Source organism: Heloderma suspectum, chromosome 11 (assembly GCF_057233095.1).
Source record: "Heloderma suspectum isolate Gila_16-S chromosome 11, 16-S_ref, whole genome shotgun sequence".
NCBI classification, from domain to species: domain Eukaryota; kingdom Metazoa; phylum Chordata; class Lepidosauria; order Squamata; family Helodermatidae; genus Heloderma; species Heloderma suspectum.
This window is the reverse complement of record NC_139468.1, coordinates 37,532,476-37,548,892: the sequence shown is the minus strand read 5'-3', so window position 1 is coordinate 37,548,892 and position 16,417 is coordinate 37,532,476. Positions and strand designations below refer to the sequence as shown.

The window sequence follows — 16,417 nt, the reverse complement described above, 5'->3', positions numbered from 1 at the left end:
GTTCCAGCAACCATGGAACTTCAGCGTTGATGCGAGAAATACAGAATATCCCCATACAGATTTTCTCTATTTAGAAGGAGGCAGGGGTTACTTTTGGATTAATATTGCAGGAGCTGCAAACTCTCCCCACACACACACACACGATGTCTCTCTATGCTCCATTTCAAAGATGCGCTTTGTTGCATGGCTCTTGTTCCATTTAAGAAACAGATGAGTTATACGTTTGGACCACCTGCCTCCGCTGCCCTATTCATGTTTTCATTCCGCTGGTTACTTTTCTTGTCTCGTCTTGATATTGCCTCTTTCATGTAGTTAATAGTTGAGGGATTTTTTAATATTATTATTATGCTGGCAGCCTCTGCTTATCAGGAAGATAAAGCCTGTCTCTCTTCTCTTGTGTCTTCCTTCTCCCCCTTTTTTTAGAAAGGAGAGAAGGGATTGGAATATTCAAGAGAAATTAACAAAAGGGCTCCCATTCATCTCATTTCTGAGTGCAAAATAAAATAAAATAAAAAATCCTCTGAAGGTTATTGGAAATAGTTCATGCTCAGTATTTATCTGGGTATCTTTTCCCTTCTGTGAAACACACATTTGGTTGTCTCCTTCTCCTTCTCCTTCCTGTCTGTATGTTCAATAAGTGGAGATCACATTCTGAGTAGACTGATACGTGGAAGCCTACCTACCTCTCCCTGGCCGTGGTGCAGATGGAAGGAAGGAATGGGGAGACATGGGAAAAGGTTTTCCTGTTGTTCACGCAAGGTTCCACATTTCCCTGCCTTCACAATATTTATGTATTATTTTGCAGGACAATCCTATATACATCTATTCCAAAGTAAGCTCCAATGAGATGCTCCAGTAAGCTCCAGTGGGATCTACTCCCAGGAGTATGCATAGAATTGCAGCCTTAAGCTTGGATCCTAGGAAGGACTTTCAGAAGGGGGTTGGTGAAAGGGACTCTACCCAGTTTTGAGCGATTCCTCCCTCAGTCCTCTGTGCCATAGCCTAGACCTAGGTGCCATAGACCCTGTTCAGAAGGGTCCCCACAAACCTAAGGAGAGGCTTTTGGTTGGGAGGCTACAAGTTGAGTGCCCTTCTGCCAACCCCCTTTTGCAATCTCTTCTTTAGGATCCATGACTTCATTTTTGTCCTTCCCCTCCTCCAAGGACTTCAGGGCAGAGTACACAGTCCCTCTCCCCATTCCTCCGCACACTTTTTATCATCATAATCATTATGTAAGCTTTCATAATCATTATATAAGCTTTTGACAAAGTGCCCCATGATCTCCTGATGAGCAAACTAGCTCAAAGTGGGCTAGATGAAACAACGATCCACTGGATCCACAGTTGGCTACAGAACTGGACTCAAAGAGTGCTTATCAATGGGATCTTCTCCAACTGGGGGGAGGTAATGAGCAGGGTACTGCAGGGCTTAGTCCTGGGCCCATTGCTCTTCAACATTTTTATTAATGACTTGGAGGAGGAGGAGGTGCAGGGAATGCTGATCAAATTTGCAGATGACACAACATTGGGCAAGACAGCTAATACTTTGGAAGACCGAAACAAAATTCAGAGTGATCTTGATAGACTGGAGCGCTGGGCAGAAAACAACAGAATGACATTGAATAGGGATAAATGCCAAGTTCTGCACCTAGGAAAAAGAGACCAAATGTACAGTTACAAGATGGGGGATACGTGGCTCAACCACACTACAAGCGAGAAGGATCTTGGAATTGTTGTAGATCACAAGCTGAATATGAGCCAACAATGTGATGTGGCTACAAAAAAGGCCAATGCTCTTTTGGGCTGCATTAGTAGAAGCATAGCTTCCAAATCCCGGGAAGTACTAGTCCCCCTCTACTCAGCACTGGTTAGGCCTCATCTGGAGTACTGTGTCCAGTTCTGGGCACCACATTTTAAGAAGGATGCAGACAAACTGGAGAGGGTTCAGAGGAGGGCAACAAAGATGATCAGGGGGCTGGAAACAAAGCCCTATGAAGAGAGACTGAAAGAACTGGGCATGTTTAGCCTTGAGAAGAGAAGACTGAGGGGAGATAGGATAGCGCTCTTCAAGTACTTGAAAGGCTGTCACAGAGAAGAAGGCCAGGATCTCTTCTCCATCATCCCAGAGTGCAGGACATGGAATAATAGGCTCAAGTGACAGGAAGCCAGATTCCGGCTGAACATCAGGAAAAACCTCCTGACTGTTAGAGCAACACGACAATGGAGCCAATTCCCTAGGGAGGCGGTGGAAGCATTCAAGACGAGGCTGAACAGCCATCTGTCAGGGATGCTCTGACTTGGATTCCTGCACTGAGCAGGGGGTTGGACTTGACGGTCTTGTAGGCCCCTTCCAACCCTACTATTCTATGATTCAATGTGAGGTAGGATAAGCTGAGAGGTGGTGACTATTCCAGAGTCACCCAGTGAGCTTCACTGGTGAGTAGGGATGGCGTGGGCACGCAATTCAGCTCCTGCCTGCATTCCCGAGCCCTGCTCTTCGAGCCCCTGCCTCTGCTCACCCCCTGCCCCTGCTTGGTGAATGGCCTGCACTCACCCCAGCGGCCTCATTGAGCTTCGTCATCGCCATATTTTCAGAAATAAAATGGCAATCGCAAAAATGTGCATATTTGTGCTCATGCAAAAACGCACAGTTTTACATAAATGCGCATATTTGTGTATGCATGAAATGCTGATTTTCCAAAAACTGCACATTTTAGCACACGCACTAATGTGTGCCTTCACAAAAATACACATTTCACACATGAGGATATGTGCATTTGCAAAAATACGCACTTTTGCGCAACAAAAACATGTGCGTTTTTATGACTGCCATTTTATTTTTTATAAAAAGTGACCGCAGAACTCGATGAGGACACTGGGGTGAGTGCGAGCCACTTGTTGAGCATGGGAGGGGCTTGAGCATGGTCCGGGGGCATGCGAGTGGGTGCAGGGGCTGGGTGGGCATCTGGACAACCCAGACAGGGGTGAGTTCGCACATCCCTACTGATGAGCGGGGGTGGGGGTGGGATTTCAACCCTGTTCTCCCCAAAGTCTAAAATTTCACCCATGACACCAGCGTTCTCCTGCATGCCCCCCTCCTCAGTCTGTTGGGCTGCAATGCTGAAGGCACGCAGAGAAAGGCCTCAGTCATGATATACAGTTTTTGAATTACTGTTTAAACATTATGGTAGGTGTAACACTTTCTAGATAAATTGAATCCATTTTATTCTTTATTGCAAGGTACGAGTGATCCATATGTCAAGTTTAAGCTGAATGGGAAAACCCTCTATAAAAGCAAGGTCATCTATAAGAACCTGAACCCCATTTGGGATGAAACTGTCATACTTCCGATACAAGCCCTTGATCAGAAACTCCGCGTGAAGGTAAGTTGTTGGTCAGTGCTGCCGCCACATAAAGAGAAATGTTTTGGGTTGGTTTTGCAGGTTCCTAATTGAGCGAGAACACTGGGAGACTTTTGAGACAAGGAAAATGAGTTTAGTTTTGACAAGATGAGTGAAATTTCTGTTGGGGTCATTTGACATGTTCTTACTGTTGATTTGGGGAAAATATGCTGCCAAAAGCAACTTTCAAAACCTAAGCAATTATCTTTTGAGATGTGATGTTTACAATATGGATGCCATGTTCAAAATGCAGGACACACAATCTTCTTAACTGGCGTGCTTTTTGTTATAGCATCTGAATCCAGCAAATTCTCTCTCTCTTTCTCCTCCAAGGGGTGAACACGTTGCTTTGTTTCCACTTCTCTTCAGAGTAGCTATAGATCAGGTCCCCTGCCCATAGGCAGAATCCTCTGTGTACCAATGTTCCATAGATTCAAGATTCACCCAGAGAACTCTGTTCCTTCTATATGTGTTTGTGTCATGGTTCTCAGAAGCCTACTGAGAGAAAGAAGGCAGGGCTTGAACAGAGACTCATGCAAGGGTGCAGCAGTGTTCCACAGAACAGTCTATTTGATCTGACATGATGATGATGCAGTGGAACTATTATGGCCACTGAAGGGTTGTAGCTCTTTAGTGGTAGAGCACATACTTCACATGCAGAACATCCTGGAGTCAATCCCTGGCAGCTCCAGGTGGGAAAGACACCTGTCAGAAACCCTGCAGAGATGCTGCCAATCAGTGTAGACAACAGTGAATGGTCTAGCTCAGTATAAGGCTGCATCTTATATTGCTAACATTCTCTGGAAAACTGTCTCTATTTGTAATTAAGAACCTTCAGGCTACCAGTTGAGAGCAACTGGTGCTGTCTGTAGTAGCTAATGGAGCTGTCTATAGCTAAAACTGCCCATTTCTGGGAACAACCTCTATAAGTAGTTTAAACCAGGAGTGAGCAGAAAGTAGATCTCCAGATGGTTTGGACTTCAACTTCCAGCATTGCTGCTGTTGGGGGCTTCTGGGAGTTAAAGTCCAAAACATCTGGAGATATACCTTCTACCCACTCCTGGTTTGGGAAAGATTGAAGGCAAAAGGAGAAGGGGATGGCAGAGGATGAGATGGCTAGATAGCATCACCGATGCAATGAATATGAACTTGAGCACACTCCGGGAGAGAGCAGAGGACAGGAAGGCCTGGCGTGCTGTGGTCCATGGGGTCATGAAGAGTCGGACATGATTTAACGACTGAACAACAACAACAACAATGCTTGGAACCAACTGCCTGAGGATGGTCAAGGCAGAATGTGTCCCTGCTGTCTTAACAAAGTGAAGAAAGAAAATACACCTTTAAATTTAACAGCTTGTCAGGTTTTCTTAGTTATTTGAGTACTCCCCTGCCAAAATGTTTATAGTTTTTCAAACAACACCCCCCCCTGCCCACTGTACAATTTTTTTAAATGTTTTTGAAAAATTATGAAGGTCTTTTGTTGATAAAAAGAACAGAAAAATAGAAAAAATACTGGGGTTGGGTTGGGGAGAAATGACGATTACTTTTGGAAACTTTTCCATAAACAATATAGAACAAAAGAAAAAGACAATCAACCATTGCATTTCATATTAATTGTAGAGGCTGTAGGGATGTATGAAATTTTATTTTTGCTTGCAAAACATGCGGGCATGCCCCATTTGAAGCTCTGAGTGTGGATATGTGTCCACTGAAAATATTTGTAAATTGTCGAACATGAGCCCGCATTGGTTCCGTTCCCGATTCTTAGTTCATTTGTGCAAATTTCCTCAGTAGACTGAATCAGCCCTGCTTTAGTCTATGGAGAAAAGTTGTGCAAAGTAGGAAATTTGCGCAAATTTGGGGCAACTTGCGCAACTCTCCGGTCTGAATGCTGCTCTATTTGCGCAAGTTTCCCATTTGTGCACAGTGAGCAGTGGTCACAAATAGGAATCGGGTGCGAGATGACCGCCGAGGCGATGTTGAGACTGTCAGGGCGATTTCAAACATTGCTCGTCCACCCTTCCCTAAGAGGCTGAGATTTCACTCCTCATATGTTCTTATTGTAAAGCCTGTGAATGGTTCAGTTTCATTCACAAACAGATAATTTAAATGCGAACAAATTGCTCTTTTATCTGACAAGCAGAAATTGTTTGCAGATGTTCATATCTGTTTTTTTCCCCCTCCACTGTTCCATATTCATCAGGTGTATGATCGAGATTTAACCTCTTCAGACTTCATGGGTTCAGCGGTTGTAATGCTGGGTGAACTGGAACTCAACAGGTACACTTACAGCTTATTAAAACTGCATGTTGTTTTCTTACTTAACCATGCTGGTTATCCAGTATTTGAGGCTTGACTTGAAATACGTAACGTTGCAGCTTTCTAATTTGGCTTGCTGGATATTTTAACCTTCTCAGTTTTTGCTTTCAGAAATAAACAACGTTGAGGGATACATAAACCTTCCAAATTTGCACACTGTTCATTAATGTTAAGGCATTGTTATTGCTAAATTGGCTAAATTCAATATTATCTTTCCCCTAATATCTCTAACTCCATAATTGGAAATGAAGAAGAAAATCATATTACAACGATGACCAAGAATAATTGCAAGCAAATTCAAATTATACTTTTCTGGATGATTTTTGTCTCCAAATTCATGTCACCTGTACAGTATATTTGCGCCTAAAGTCAAGTGTATTGAGCTATAAGGTGCTTTGTACAATGTATTAATAATAATGGGCAATGGAGAACATATATGGTGCCTTGATGGTACCAAAGAATTGATAACCAGTGGTGCCATCCTGCAACCTCTATAGCAGTCTTTAGCTGAACGTATTCCATTTTAGCTGTGATTCCCATCTTCAGTGGTGCCTGGTTGTAAACCAGTCAATCACAACTTCATTTTCGGCTTTCAGGACTAGTGAGAAGATTCTAAAACTTGAAGACCCAAACAGCTTAGAAGATGACATGGGTGTGATAGTGTTGGACTTGAAGCTCGTTGTGAAACAAGGAGATCTTAAAAGAAATGTAAGCAGACCAAGGAACAATTCTTTGTCATTCCCCTGGCAAAATGATGGCTACTAGAAAGGTTGGGGAAAGGGGGTGGTGCCTGTGGCAAGGCAATGGAGGCAGGCAGAGCCTGTCAAATGCATCTGCATTAGAATGAGCCCTTCTCAGAGACTACATTCAGCCACTAACTGTCCCAACCCTCTTTTCTCTTTTTGTTTCCTCTCTTGGATGCTCCATGTTACACCTATGGGGACATTACTAATAGAGATGGGTGAACCGGAGAAAGCGCTCTACACCAAAGGTAACCCATGTTCCGCCCCCCACACGTGATTTTCCCCCCATTTCTTCCAGCCCAGAAAAGCTTTGAAGTTTTACAGAGAAGTTCCATGGCATAGCTGGAAACCAGTCCTGAGGATGCTTCCAGTAATTAGAAGCAGAAAAATGCCAGTGCTGAATTTGACCAAAGGTCCCCCTAGCACAGCATTTTCTTTCTGGCAGTGTCCAGCCAGAGGGCTCTAATTATCGGTTCAGGCTTCGCCTGCCTTGAAAAACGAGGAGCAATTGTCGGGGCCTATCTAGCAGGAATGCCATGTTTTCGCAAAGTTGTTTTGAATTGGAACCAGGCGTCCCGAAACCTTTCAGTAGGTCTGGTGGGTTCTGGGGGTGGGGGGCAGGGCTCTGCCTCCATGCAGAATGTGATGGGTTACAACAGCGTTGGCCTTAATTTCACTCCCATTTTAGAGCATAGAGATTATGGATAATACACACTGATAACCGTTAATAAACAAATACATTAAGTATTATTATTATTTATGCATTATTAACATCTATATACTGCCTTATTCTGCTACGAAGCCATCAAAGTGAGGCACAACAATGTAAGACAATTAAACTTTAACATAATAAAAAAACCCTCAAGAACATGAAAGCATTAAAAGTACAACATAATTTAAAAGGCTACATTAAAAAGACAGGTCTTCATGGCCTTTCTAAAAGCCAAGAGAGTGGGGGCCAATCGTAGTACTTGAGGGAGTGCATTCCAGAGTTTAGGAGCGACGCAGGAGAAAGTCCTTTCACACACGTCTGATAAACGGGCCTATGCTGGTAATGGTGCCCTCACAAGGGCCTATCCTGCAGCCCTTAGCAACTGGGGACAGGTAGTCCCTTAGATAGCCAGATCCCAAGCTATTTAAGGCTTTAAAGGTTAAAACCAACACCTTGAATTGAGCCTGGAAAGCAATTGGCAACCAATGCAGGTCTTTCGAGGCAAGTGTAATATGGGCCCACTACGATGCACCGATTAGCAGCCTACTGGCCGCATTTTGCACCAATTGCTTCCGCACATGCTTCAGGGGAAGCCCCATGTAGAGCATATTGTAGTAGTCTAAACATGACTACTTTTGAATGACTTTGCATAATCACAGGCACACATAGGTTTATTTCCCTTATTGATGTTCCAGGCAAATCCTTGTATTTGAAATCTTCTGGAGGAGGAAAAAATGCCACCTCCGATACTTTCAGTCGTGTTCTTCTCTGGCTTCTCCCTCAAGGTTACTAACTTGGACAACCTTAGTGCTGCCATAGAGTTACAGGAGAGATTTCGTCCAATGAATGAGAGATGGATTGGCTATGTTCCCTTCAGGTGTTCCACATTAGCCTTTTTCTTTATCATTAACAAAATTGGTTCACTCACATATTCCTCAGAATCCAGATGGTGTTCTTGCCATAGTGTTGTTACATTTTTATTCCACCTTTCTCCAAGGAGTTCAGGATAATTATCTTCCTGCCCCTCTGCACCAATTCTGTCTTTGCAACAACCCTGTCACATCGTTTAGACTGTGGGAGAGTGTTTCCACGTGAGGCTTTTATCATGCAATCAACCTGCCTCATTCACTGAATTTTACTGAGGGGTCGTTGTCATCTTCTACATGCAACCCTCCCTTATTTCCTCACTGTCTTTTTTCATACCTCAGAAAATCTGTTAAGGATTGAATAGCCACGCAGTGCCTTTTGATTGGTAGCACTACGAGCTGTCCATCTGGAAGCACCCAGAGGGTAAGAGAGAGGGGGCTGGTTCGCACAACACAACAGCCCACCATGATGTAATTTAACCACAAGGGCCGTTGCGTCGTGCTGGGTGCCCAGAGGTGCCATTTTTGCTTGGCACCAACAGATACCTGGCTTACCGTGGCTTGTCATGTCATGTGTTTTTGTGAACCGCCCAGAGAGCTTCGGCTATTGGGCAGTATAGAAACAAACAAACAAACAAACAAATAAATAAAATATGAACATGGGCAGCATGGTTCATTAGATGTGGGCAGCAACCCAGCAACAGCCCATGGCTTATTTGAGGTTTGCTTCCCACTACAACAAGCTGTGCCACCTGGATCCGCATGACATGGCAACCTGTGCTGGCGAGGGTAATTTTTGCAAATTCTACTGGCGCATGACCAGCACACGTTACAGGGGAAATTAGCCACCATGGCTTATTTCCCCCACTGTGATCATGTGCATCTGGTCAGAGACTGAGTGTGAGTGACTGGTTCCAGGTGTCAGGAATGAATCTGAGCATGTGGAGATGTCTGGCAGCTCAGATTCAGACTCAGATTGGGAACAGCCAGAACAGGGGGAGGCACCCTCCCTAGGGAGCTCAGATAAGGCAAGGCTGTCTTCCTAAGACCTTGACACACAGATGGCTGAGCCTGAACGCCCCCCCTTTCCTCCACCAAGGGGAGCCCAGGCTTCGGAAGAGGAGGAGGAAGAGGAGAGGTGCGGTTTGAGAGATGCTAGGGTCCGTCGCAGAGCGAAGCGGGAAAAGTTAGAGGCAGGCCTAGACGCTCCACCAGGTTGGCCAACTGCAAAAGTCTGCATAGGAGGGGGCCACCCTAAGGGAGGGGCATCCCTGCAAAGCTAGTCTGGCCGAGAAGTTCTTGCCCAGACTGCTGGCAACTTCTCTAACTTCCACTTCGTCTCCTCTACTGATATTCGTAGATGTGTGGATTAGCTGCTTCTGTGCAGTCTGAGAGTTTCCTAGCATCTGCATTTGTAAAGAAGCGAGTCCTTGACTAATAAAGAAGTGTAGCTCAGAGCCTGGTTTCCTGGAGTGGGTTGACTGTGAAGGGAGAGGATGAAGGAACGTGACACGAGGTCACCCCAAGGAGCTACATGGCTGGGCGGGATTTGAACCTGTGTCTCCCTAGTCCTATTCAGATGCTCTAGCCACTACTCTGGGGGTGGGGAATGTGTGGCCATCCAGACATCCAGGAGTTGTAGGCCAAAACATCTGGAGGGCACCAGGTGGTGGTGGGCTACTTTAGGAACAGTTTTTTAAAAACACTGCTAGGTCCCGTATTGGTGTGTCCACATGTCCTTCACAAATACCTTTCTTAGCAGCCTAGTTGTAAGGGTTACTTCAGTGGAGAGCTATGGCTATTGGTAGGGATGTATTCATGGATTGTCAGGTGCCTTTTGTTCAGGGTCCGCTCACAGATGGAGGAGGACTTTTTTTCTTGACGTCACGTGGAAAAATATGCAAATCATTATTTAAGAGGGTTCAGAACAATTTACGTAATTTACCTCAGTATGTAACATTTCGCATATTTGTCCCCCTTCCAGTCCACTTTTCCTCAGCAAAAACGTGCATATCTTCCTACGAATAAATATGCATGAATTTCGGGAAAGTAAAAAAATAAATAAATCTGAAAGTCCACAGACTCTGTGTGGCCTGTGGGGGGGTCGCTCCACAGCAGATTCCGCAGGTCAGATTCTTAGAGATCCGAGCTCATTTTAGTAGATCTCGAATTCCTCCAGCTTCGGTGGTACAGAAATGTAATAAATAAATACAAAATAAATAAATAGTGCATGAAGTGCCTTTTGCACCCGCCTTCTGGCTCATTATTTGTTTTTTATTTTAACGTTTTCCTAAAATCAGTTTTCATCCCTATTTGCTGTGCACACAGCAAGGTAGCAGGCATCTCCTTGTGACAGATTATAGGCATTGCAGGTGGCAAGCAGCGTACCTGAGTCACGCAGCAAAAAGAGAATTAAAATAGGAAAGCAACCTAGGCTGAATGTTCCATTCCAGAAGGAGGCTCAAGCTGAAATCCTGTACATACTTACCTGGGAGTAGATCCCATTGAATTCAGTGAGTAGATGTGTCTAGGATTGCATTGCTAGTTCAACAAAAGTTTGCGCCCTCACCTAGATAGTTGGAGAAAGGCACCCTCTTCTATATAATGGATTTGAGAATGCTTGCTATCTCTCTAACACTACCTCCAGATGTTTTGGACTACAACTCCCAGCATTCCTGACCCTTAGTCATGTTGGCTGGTGGTGATGGGAATTGAAGTCCACAACAACTGGAGGGCACCAAGTTGGAGAAAGCTGCTTTACAGCAACTGCATGCAGTTTGTTGTTGATGTTGTTATTGTATAATGTGCAGCACATTTACTGTAAATTCACCCATGGTTAGGAACCTAGGAAGCTGCCTTATACTGAGTCAGGCCCTGGGTCCATCTAGCCCAGTGTTGTCGACACTGACTGGAAGCGATGGCTCACCAGGGTTTCAGGCAGGAGTTTTCCCAGCCTTACCTGGAGTTGCTGGAGATCGAACCTGGGGCCTTCCGCACGCAAAGCATGAGCTCTGCCGCTGAGCTACAGCCCCTCCCATGAGAAAGGTTTCAGAAGGGAGTCTTTCCCAGCCCTCCCTGGAGATGCTGGGGACTACAGCTCTCATAATGCATGATCAGTGGCCATGCTGGCTGGGGATGATCAGAGTGGTAGTCCAAAACATTTGGAGGGCACCAGGTCACTGACCCCTGCTTGCTTTTGTTGTTTTTGTTTTACCTTGCACCAACACTACAGTGCATTACTATTCATGTTTACTCAGACGTGACTCCCGCTACATTCAGTGGTGCTGACTCCTGGATGAGTGTGCGTGGGATTGTAGCCTAAGGCTCCGTAGTTTACTTAATACTTAACACTAAACCAACTGGAGTCACTGAGGTGCAAACTGAATACATGCAAGCCCCCTTTTTCCTGGATAGCATCACTAAGAAAGACGGGGTGTCCCTAAACATCGTTGACTGAGGCAAAGGACAGGATGGTATCTCCTTCCCAACCCCGTGCCCAATTCAGTGCTCAAAACCTGACCAGGCCGGTGGTTTAATCTTATTTCAGCACTGGCAACAGTACAGCATCCTTCAGCACACGTGAAGACAGCAGGACAGAGCAGGTCACATAGTACATACAGCCCTATCCATTCACCATGAATCATAGAATAGTAGGGTTGGAAGGCGCCTACAAGGCCATCAAGTCCAACCCCCTGCTCAATGCAGGAATCCAAGTCAGAGCATCCCTGACAGATGGCTGTCCAGCCTCATCTTGAATGCCTCCAGCATGGGAGAGCCCACAGCCTCCCTAGCTAATGGGTTCCATTGTCATATTGCTCTAACTGTCAGGAGGTTTTTCCTGATGTTCAGCCAGAATCTGGCTTCTTGTCACTTGAGCCCATTATTCTGTGTCCTGCACTCTGGGATGATTCAGAAGAGATCCTGGCCTTCCTCTCTGTGACAACCTTTCAAGTACTTGAAGAGCTCTATCATATCCCCCCTGAGTCTTCTCAAGGCTAAACATGCCCAGTTCTTTCAGTCTCTCCTCGGGGGGCTTTGTTTCCAGGCCCCTGATCATCTTTGTTGCCCTCCTCTGAACCCTCTCCGGTTTGTCTGCATCCTTCTTAAAATGTGGTGCCCAGAACTGGACACAGTACTCCAGATGAGGCCTAACCAGTGCTGAGTAGAGGGGAATTAGTACTTCCCGGGATTTGGGAGCTATGCTTCTATTAATGCAGCCCAAAACAGCATTGGCCTTTTTTGCAGCCACATCACATTGTTGGCTCATATTCATCTTGTGATAAACAACAATTCCAAGATCCTTCTCGCTTGTAGCGTTGTTGAGCCACGTATCCCCCAACTTGTAACTGTGCATTTGGTTTCTTTTTCCTAAGTGCAGAACTTGGCATTCATCCCTATCAAATGTCATTTTGTTGTTTTCTGCCTAGCGCTCCAGTCTATCCAGATCACTTTGAATTTTGTTTCTGTCTTCCAAGGTATTAGCCATCCCGCCCAATGTTGTGTCATCTGCATATTTGGTCAGCATTCCCTCCACCTCCTCCTCCTCCAAGTCATTAGGGATGGCGGAGAATTTCTCCCCGAAACTTCGGGGGGCCGAGCGCCAATGTGTTCGGCCCCCCGAACAAGTTTCGGGGAGAAATCCTCTGGACCCCCCCTGCCCCCCACACCCCCTCCGGGACGGGACTTACCTTCGCCGAATGTCCCTCCCGGCGGCGGGTCCAGCCGGCGGTTCGGCGGGTGTTCGAGCGGGGCGGGAGCGGCAGCCGGTCTTTCGACCGGCTGCCGCCCCCGCCATTCCAATAAAAGAAAAAAAAAAAAAACGCCCCCGTGATAGGCTACGTAACGATTAACATAGCCTATCACAGCTAGATTTGCAAAGTCAGCCGTGATAGGCTACGTTAATCGTCACGTAGCCTATCACGGGTGACTTAAAAAAAAAAAAAAAGCGTGTACGGATAATGGCGGCCCCCATAGGGAGCCGCCATTCCCGTTCCTTATTTGGTCGCTGTAGTCTACGTAAATGTTTACGTAGACTGCGGCGAAAATAAGGGCAACGCTATTTGCGTTGCCCTCATTTTCGCCGTAGTCTACGTAAACATTTACGTAGACTACAGCGACTAAATAAGGAACGTGAATGGCGGCTCCCTATGGGGGCCGCCATTAGCATATGCGCTTTTTTTTTTTAAGTCACCCGTGATAGGCTACGTGACGATTAACATAGCCTATCACGGCTGACTTTGCAGATCTAGCCGTGATAGGCTACGTTAATCGTCACGTAGCCTATCACGGGGGCGGTTTTTTGGTTTTTTTTAAAACAATGGCGTTCGCGGCCAGGCGAGGCGGGAAGCCTCCCCCCCCCGGCCTGAACTTCGTGGGGGGAGCCGCGAAGCGCCTCCCCCCCACCGCGAACAAGCTTCGACGAAAGGTAAGTGCCTTTCGTCCACCCCTACAAATCATTAATACAAATGTTGAAGAGCACTGGGGCCAGGACCAAGCCCTGCGGTACCCCGCTCGTTACTTCTCCCCAGTTTGAGAAGGTCCCATGTCCCTCAGCAAAGCTCACACTCTCCCACTGAGCTACAGCCCTTCCTATGGTTTTATATAAAACATATTTTATGAATCCACCATATAAATCCATACATCCTTTATCTTTGTTCACAGCTAAATTTATATGGAGAGATATGCGCGCACTGTTCTATAAATTAAAAATGGATATTAACATGAGCCATTCATACTGTTGCACTGGAGGATGGAGGTCTTTGTTGATGGGGGAGAGATAATAGCATGTGTCAATGTTTTGGCAAACAAAAAAAAAAGTCTGCATTTTTAAAATCTTGAGTTAACTAGACCACTCATGGTAAAACAGATCTTTGTAGAGAGTGCACATGCTGTTGTGGTAACAGTACCAGGCAGACCTGTGTTCAAATCCCGACTCAGCAATGAAGTTAACTGGGTGACCTTGGGCTACTCCCTGTTTCTCAGCCTAACCCTACCTCGCTGGGTTGTTGTAAGGATAGAAAAGGGAGGAAACATGTACATCACCTTGATGTGCTCAACAGTAGCAATGTGCTTGGGGTAAAGATGCTGCCATAAAATTGCTAAATGGAAGGTAGTGACATCCAAGCTCTCGCGTTCGGTTTGGCTTGAAGCAAACCTTTAAGAGATTGTAAAGACCTAATCTTGATCCATGTGGGTTTTCCATTTCCTCTTGATTGCCGTGCCATTTTCTCCCCACACACATTTCTCTCTCCTGTTTGGCCTTGGAGATCCCTTGAAAGGGATCCGGATTTCCAAACTCTGGCTTTCACAGTTCAACCTATTTGGAAGCCCTTGTCTTGGTTGGTTGTCTTGGTTTTCCTTTGTATATTATCTCCGTATTTTTAGTTCTCAAATAGCTGAAGATAAAGGTTTAAGTTGGCTTGGCAGGTCACTTGGTTCCCAAGGTTTTGGCAAAGGTCTTCAGATCGTCTCCCCCCCCTCTCTTTCTTGAAACAAAATTTAAGAGATGCCAAAGGGGAGTAACAGTGTGTGTTGTAGAGGCAAGATTATTCCACAAAAAGAGAGTGAGGGAGGAACTAGGAAAGAAAAACTACAAACCTTTTGCCTTTTTCTGTTGCTGTCACTAGAGGGTAGGAGAGCAGCAGCGCTGCCTCTGCGAGCCAGAGTTCGGGCTCTGGAGTGGTCTTTTAAGAAAAAAGCATCTGTGGCCATCCGAGAGGCAGTAAAAAATTTCCCAGAAAGACTGCTTGGGCAACACTTGACAAAGCAGTATTTCCTGGTTTATTGATTCTGCTGCCACACTAAAACGGCAATGTTGTACATCAATAACTATCTTTAGTTAGGAAGCGCCAGGCTGTGGAAATAGTACTGGCTTTTCCCCACCCCCCACCCCTCTTTTTTTTGTGGTGGAACATAAAGGCTGCAAAGAAAAATTGTGTGCTCAGGGAATATGGGTGTCTCAGAGAGGAATGAGAGGTTATGGAAGAGTAGCCAGGAGGAGTGTGATGGGGCAGAAGATATGTGGATGGACTGGATTAAGAGACCTGGAGGAAATAAAACACGAGCTCTCTAATGGATCCGTATACTTGGTGCTGCCATATCTCCCCCCCCCCCCCGCCACCACTCAACTCTTCTGGCAGGGTGTTTAGAGGAAGAAAAACTCAACATTATGCTCTCAATTTGTGGAAGTTGGTTCCAGGTTAATCCTTTATTCTCTTTAATTCTGTTTTATTCGCTGTATTTGCACACAACGCTAAGCCATGGTTTATGTTAACCATGGTTTGTTGCTTTAGCTATGAGTTGTCCGGCTGACGAGCAAACAACCCGCAGATTGTTTTCCCTATTTCTGGTTTGTTTCTCTCCCATCCATTTTGCCAGCCTTCAAAGTGGATTCATGTTCAGGCTGCTCTTGCTGGGTGCCTCTGTTTCAGGACAGATAACAGTGGAGACAAGACAGGGATAAGCCATGGTTCTGGGTTCAGACATCACATGGTTTAAACAAGCCAGAATCCCTAAGACAACAGCATACCATAGCTTCTCTTTGTGATTTATAGCTGGTTAACAAACAATGGTTTGTTTGTGGGGATGGATTCAGACACAACAAGCCAGATTTCAACAAACCACAGCATGGCTTAGCATTATGTGAAAACTAGGCCACTGTGTCCCTTGAAAAATGCTCTGCTAATGTCATGGGTAGCACTGGGTGAACTCCTTCCACTGCTCACTTTTGGCTCTTTTCATGAGTAATGCTGATTTTCCAGGTTTTCTTTAAGAAGTTAGGTTAGAGCTAGAGTAGTGTAGTAGTTAGATCAGTTTTCTCCAACCTGGATGTACTGGAGTACAACATCCCTCAGTCCCAGACACCATTCCTGCTGGAAGTTGGGCCAAGCAAGGCATAGGTATACAGAAAAACAATATATAAAAGGTGGATAAAAATGGATATCTTAAAAAAATCCCCCCAGCCAGATTTAATAAAATATAAATTGTATTTTTTCTATTCAGTAGCTATCAAACCTTGCATTGTCCTATCAGTCATGGGTGTTCTGTTTTTGATTGCTACTTTGTTTTTGGGGAAGGCGAGGCTGGGCCAAGACAGAGTAAAGCAGAAAGGAGCAAGACTGGAAAGAAAAAAAGAGAAGATGTAATTCCCCAGTGTGTCTCTTCCTGTATTCCCATACTCGGGACTGGCCCTCCCATGAGGCAGGGTGAGTCCCCTGCTCAGGCAGCAGATTGGGAGGGGTGGCAGACCCCCCCCTCCAGGCAGGAAGGCCCCTGCGGGAACTATCACCACCACACCGGTCCTGCTCACCCACTGTAGCAAATGCGACAGGGGGTGAACGGCAAGCAAGGTGCTTTCCTGCCCACCCTGTCTCTCACT

General features: G+C 45.6%; 1 protein-coding gene across 1 annotated transcript in view; it reads left to right on the top strand.

The window, feature by feature from the left end:
• Window positions 1-16,417, top strand: part of MCTP2 (multiple C2 and transmembrane domain containing 2) — a 197,724-nt gene that overhangs the window by 55,185 nt on the left and 126,122 nt on the right. The window contains exons 5-8 of the mRNA XM_084817427.1: window positions 3,240-3,382; window positions 5,604-5,680; window positions 6,316-6,427; window positions 6,675-6,710. Coding sequence (XP_084673553.1) covers window positions 3,240-3,382; window positions 5,604-5,680; window positions 6,316-6,427; window positions 6,675-6,710 — 368 coding nt within the window. The remainder of the gene's footprint in view (window positions 1-3,239; window positions 3,383-5,603; window positions 5,681-6,315; window positions 6,428-6,674; window positions 6,711-16,417) is intronic.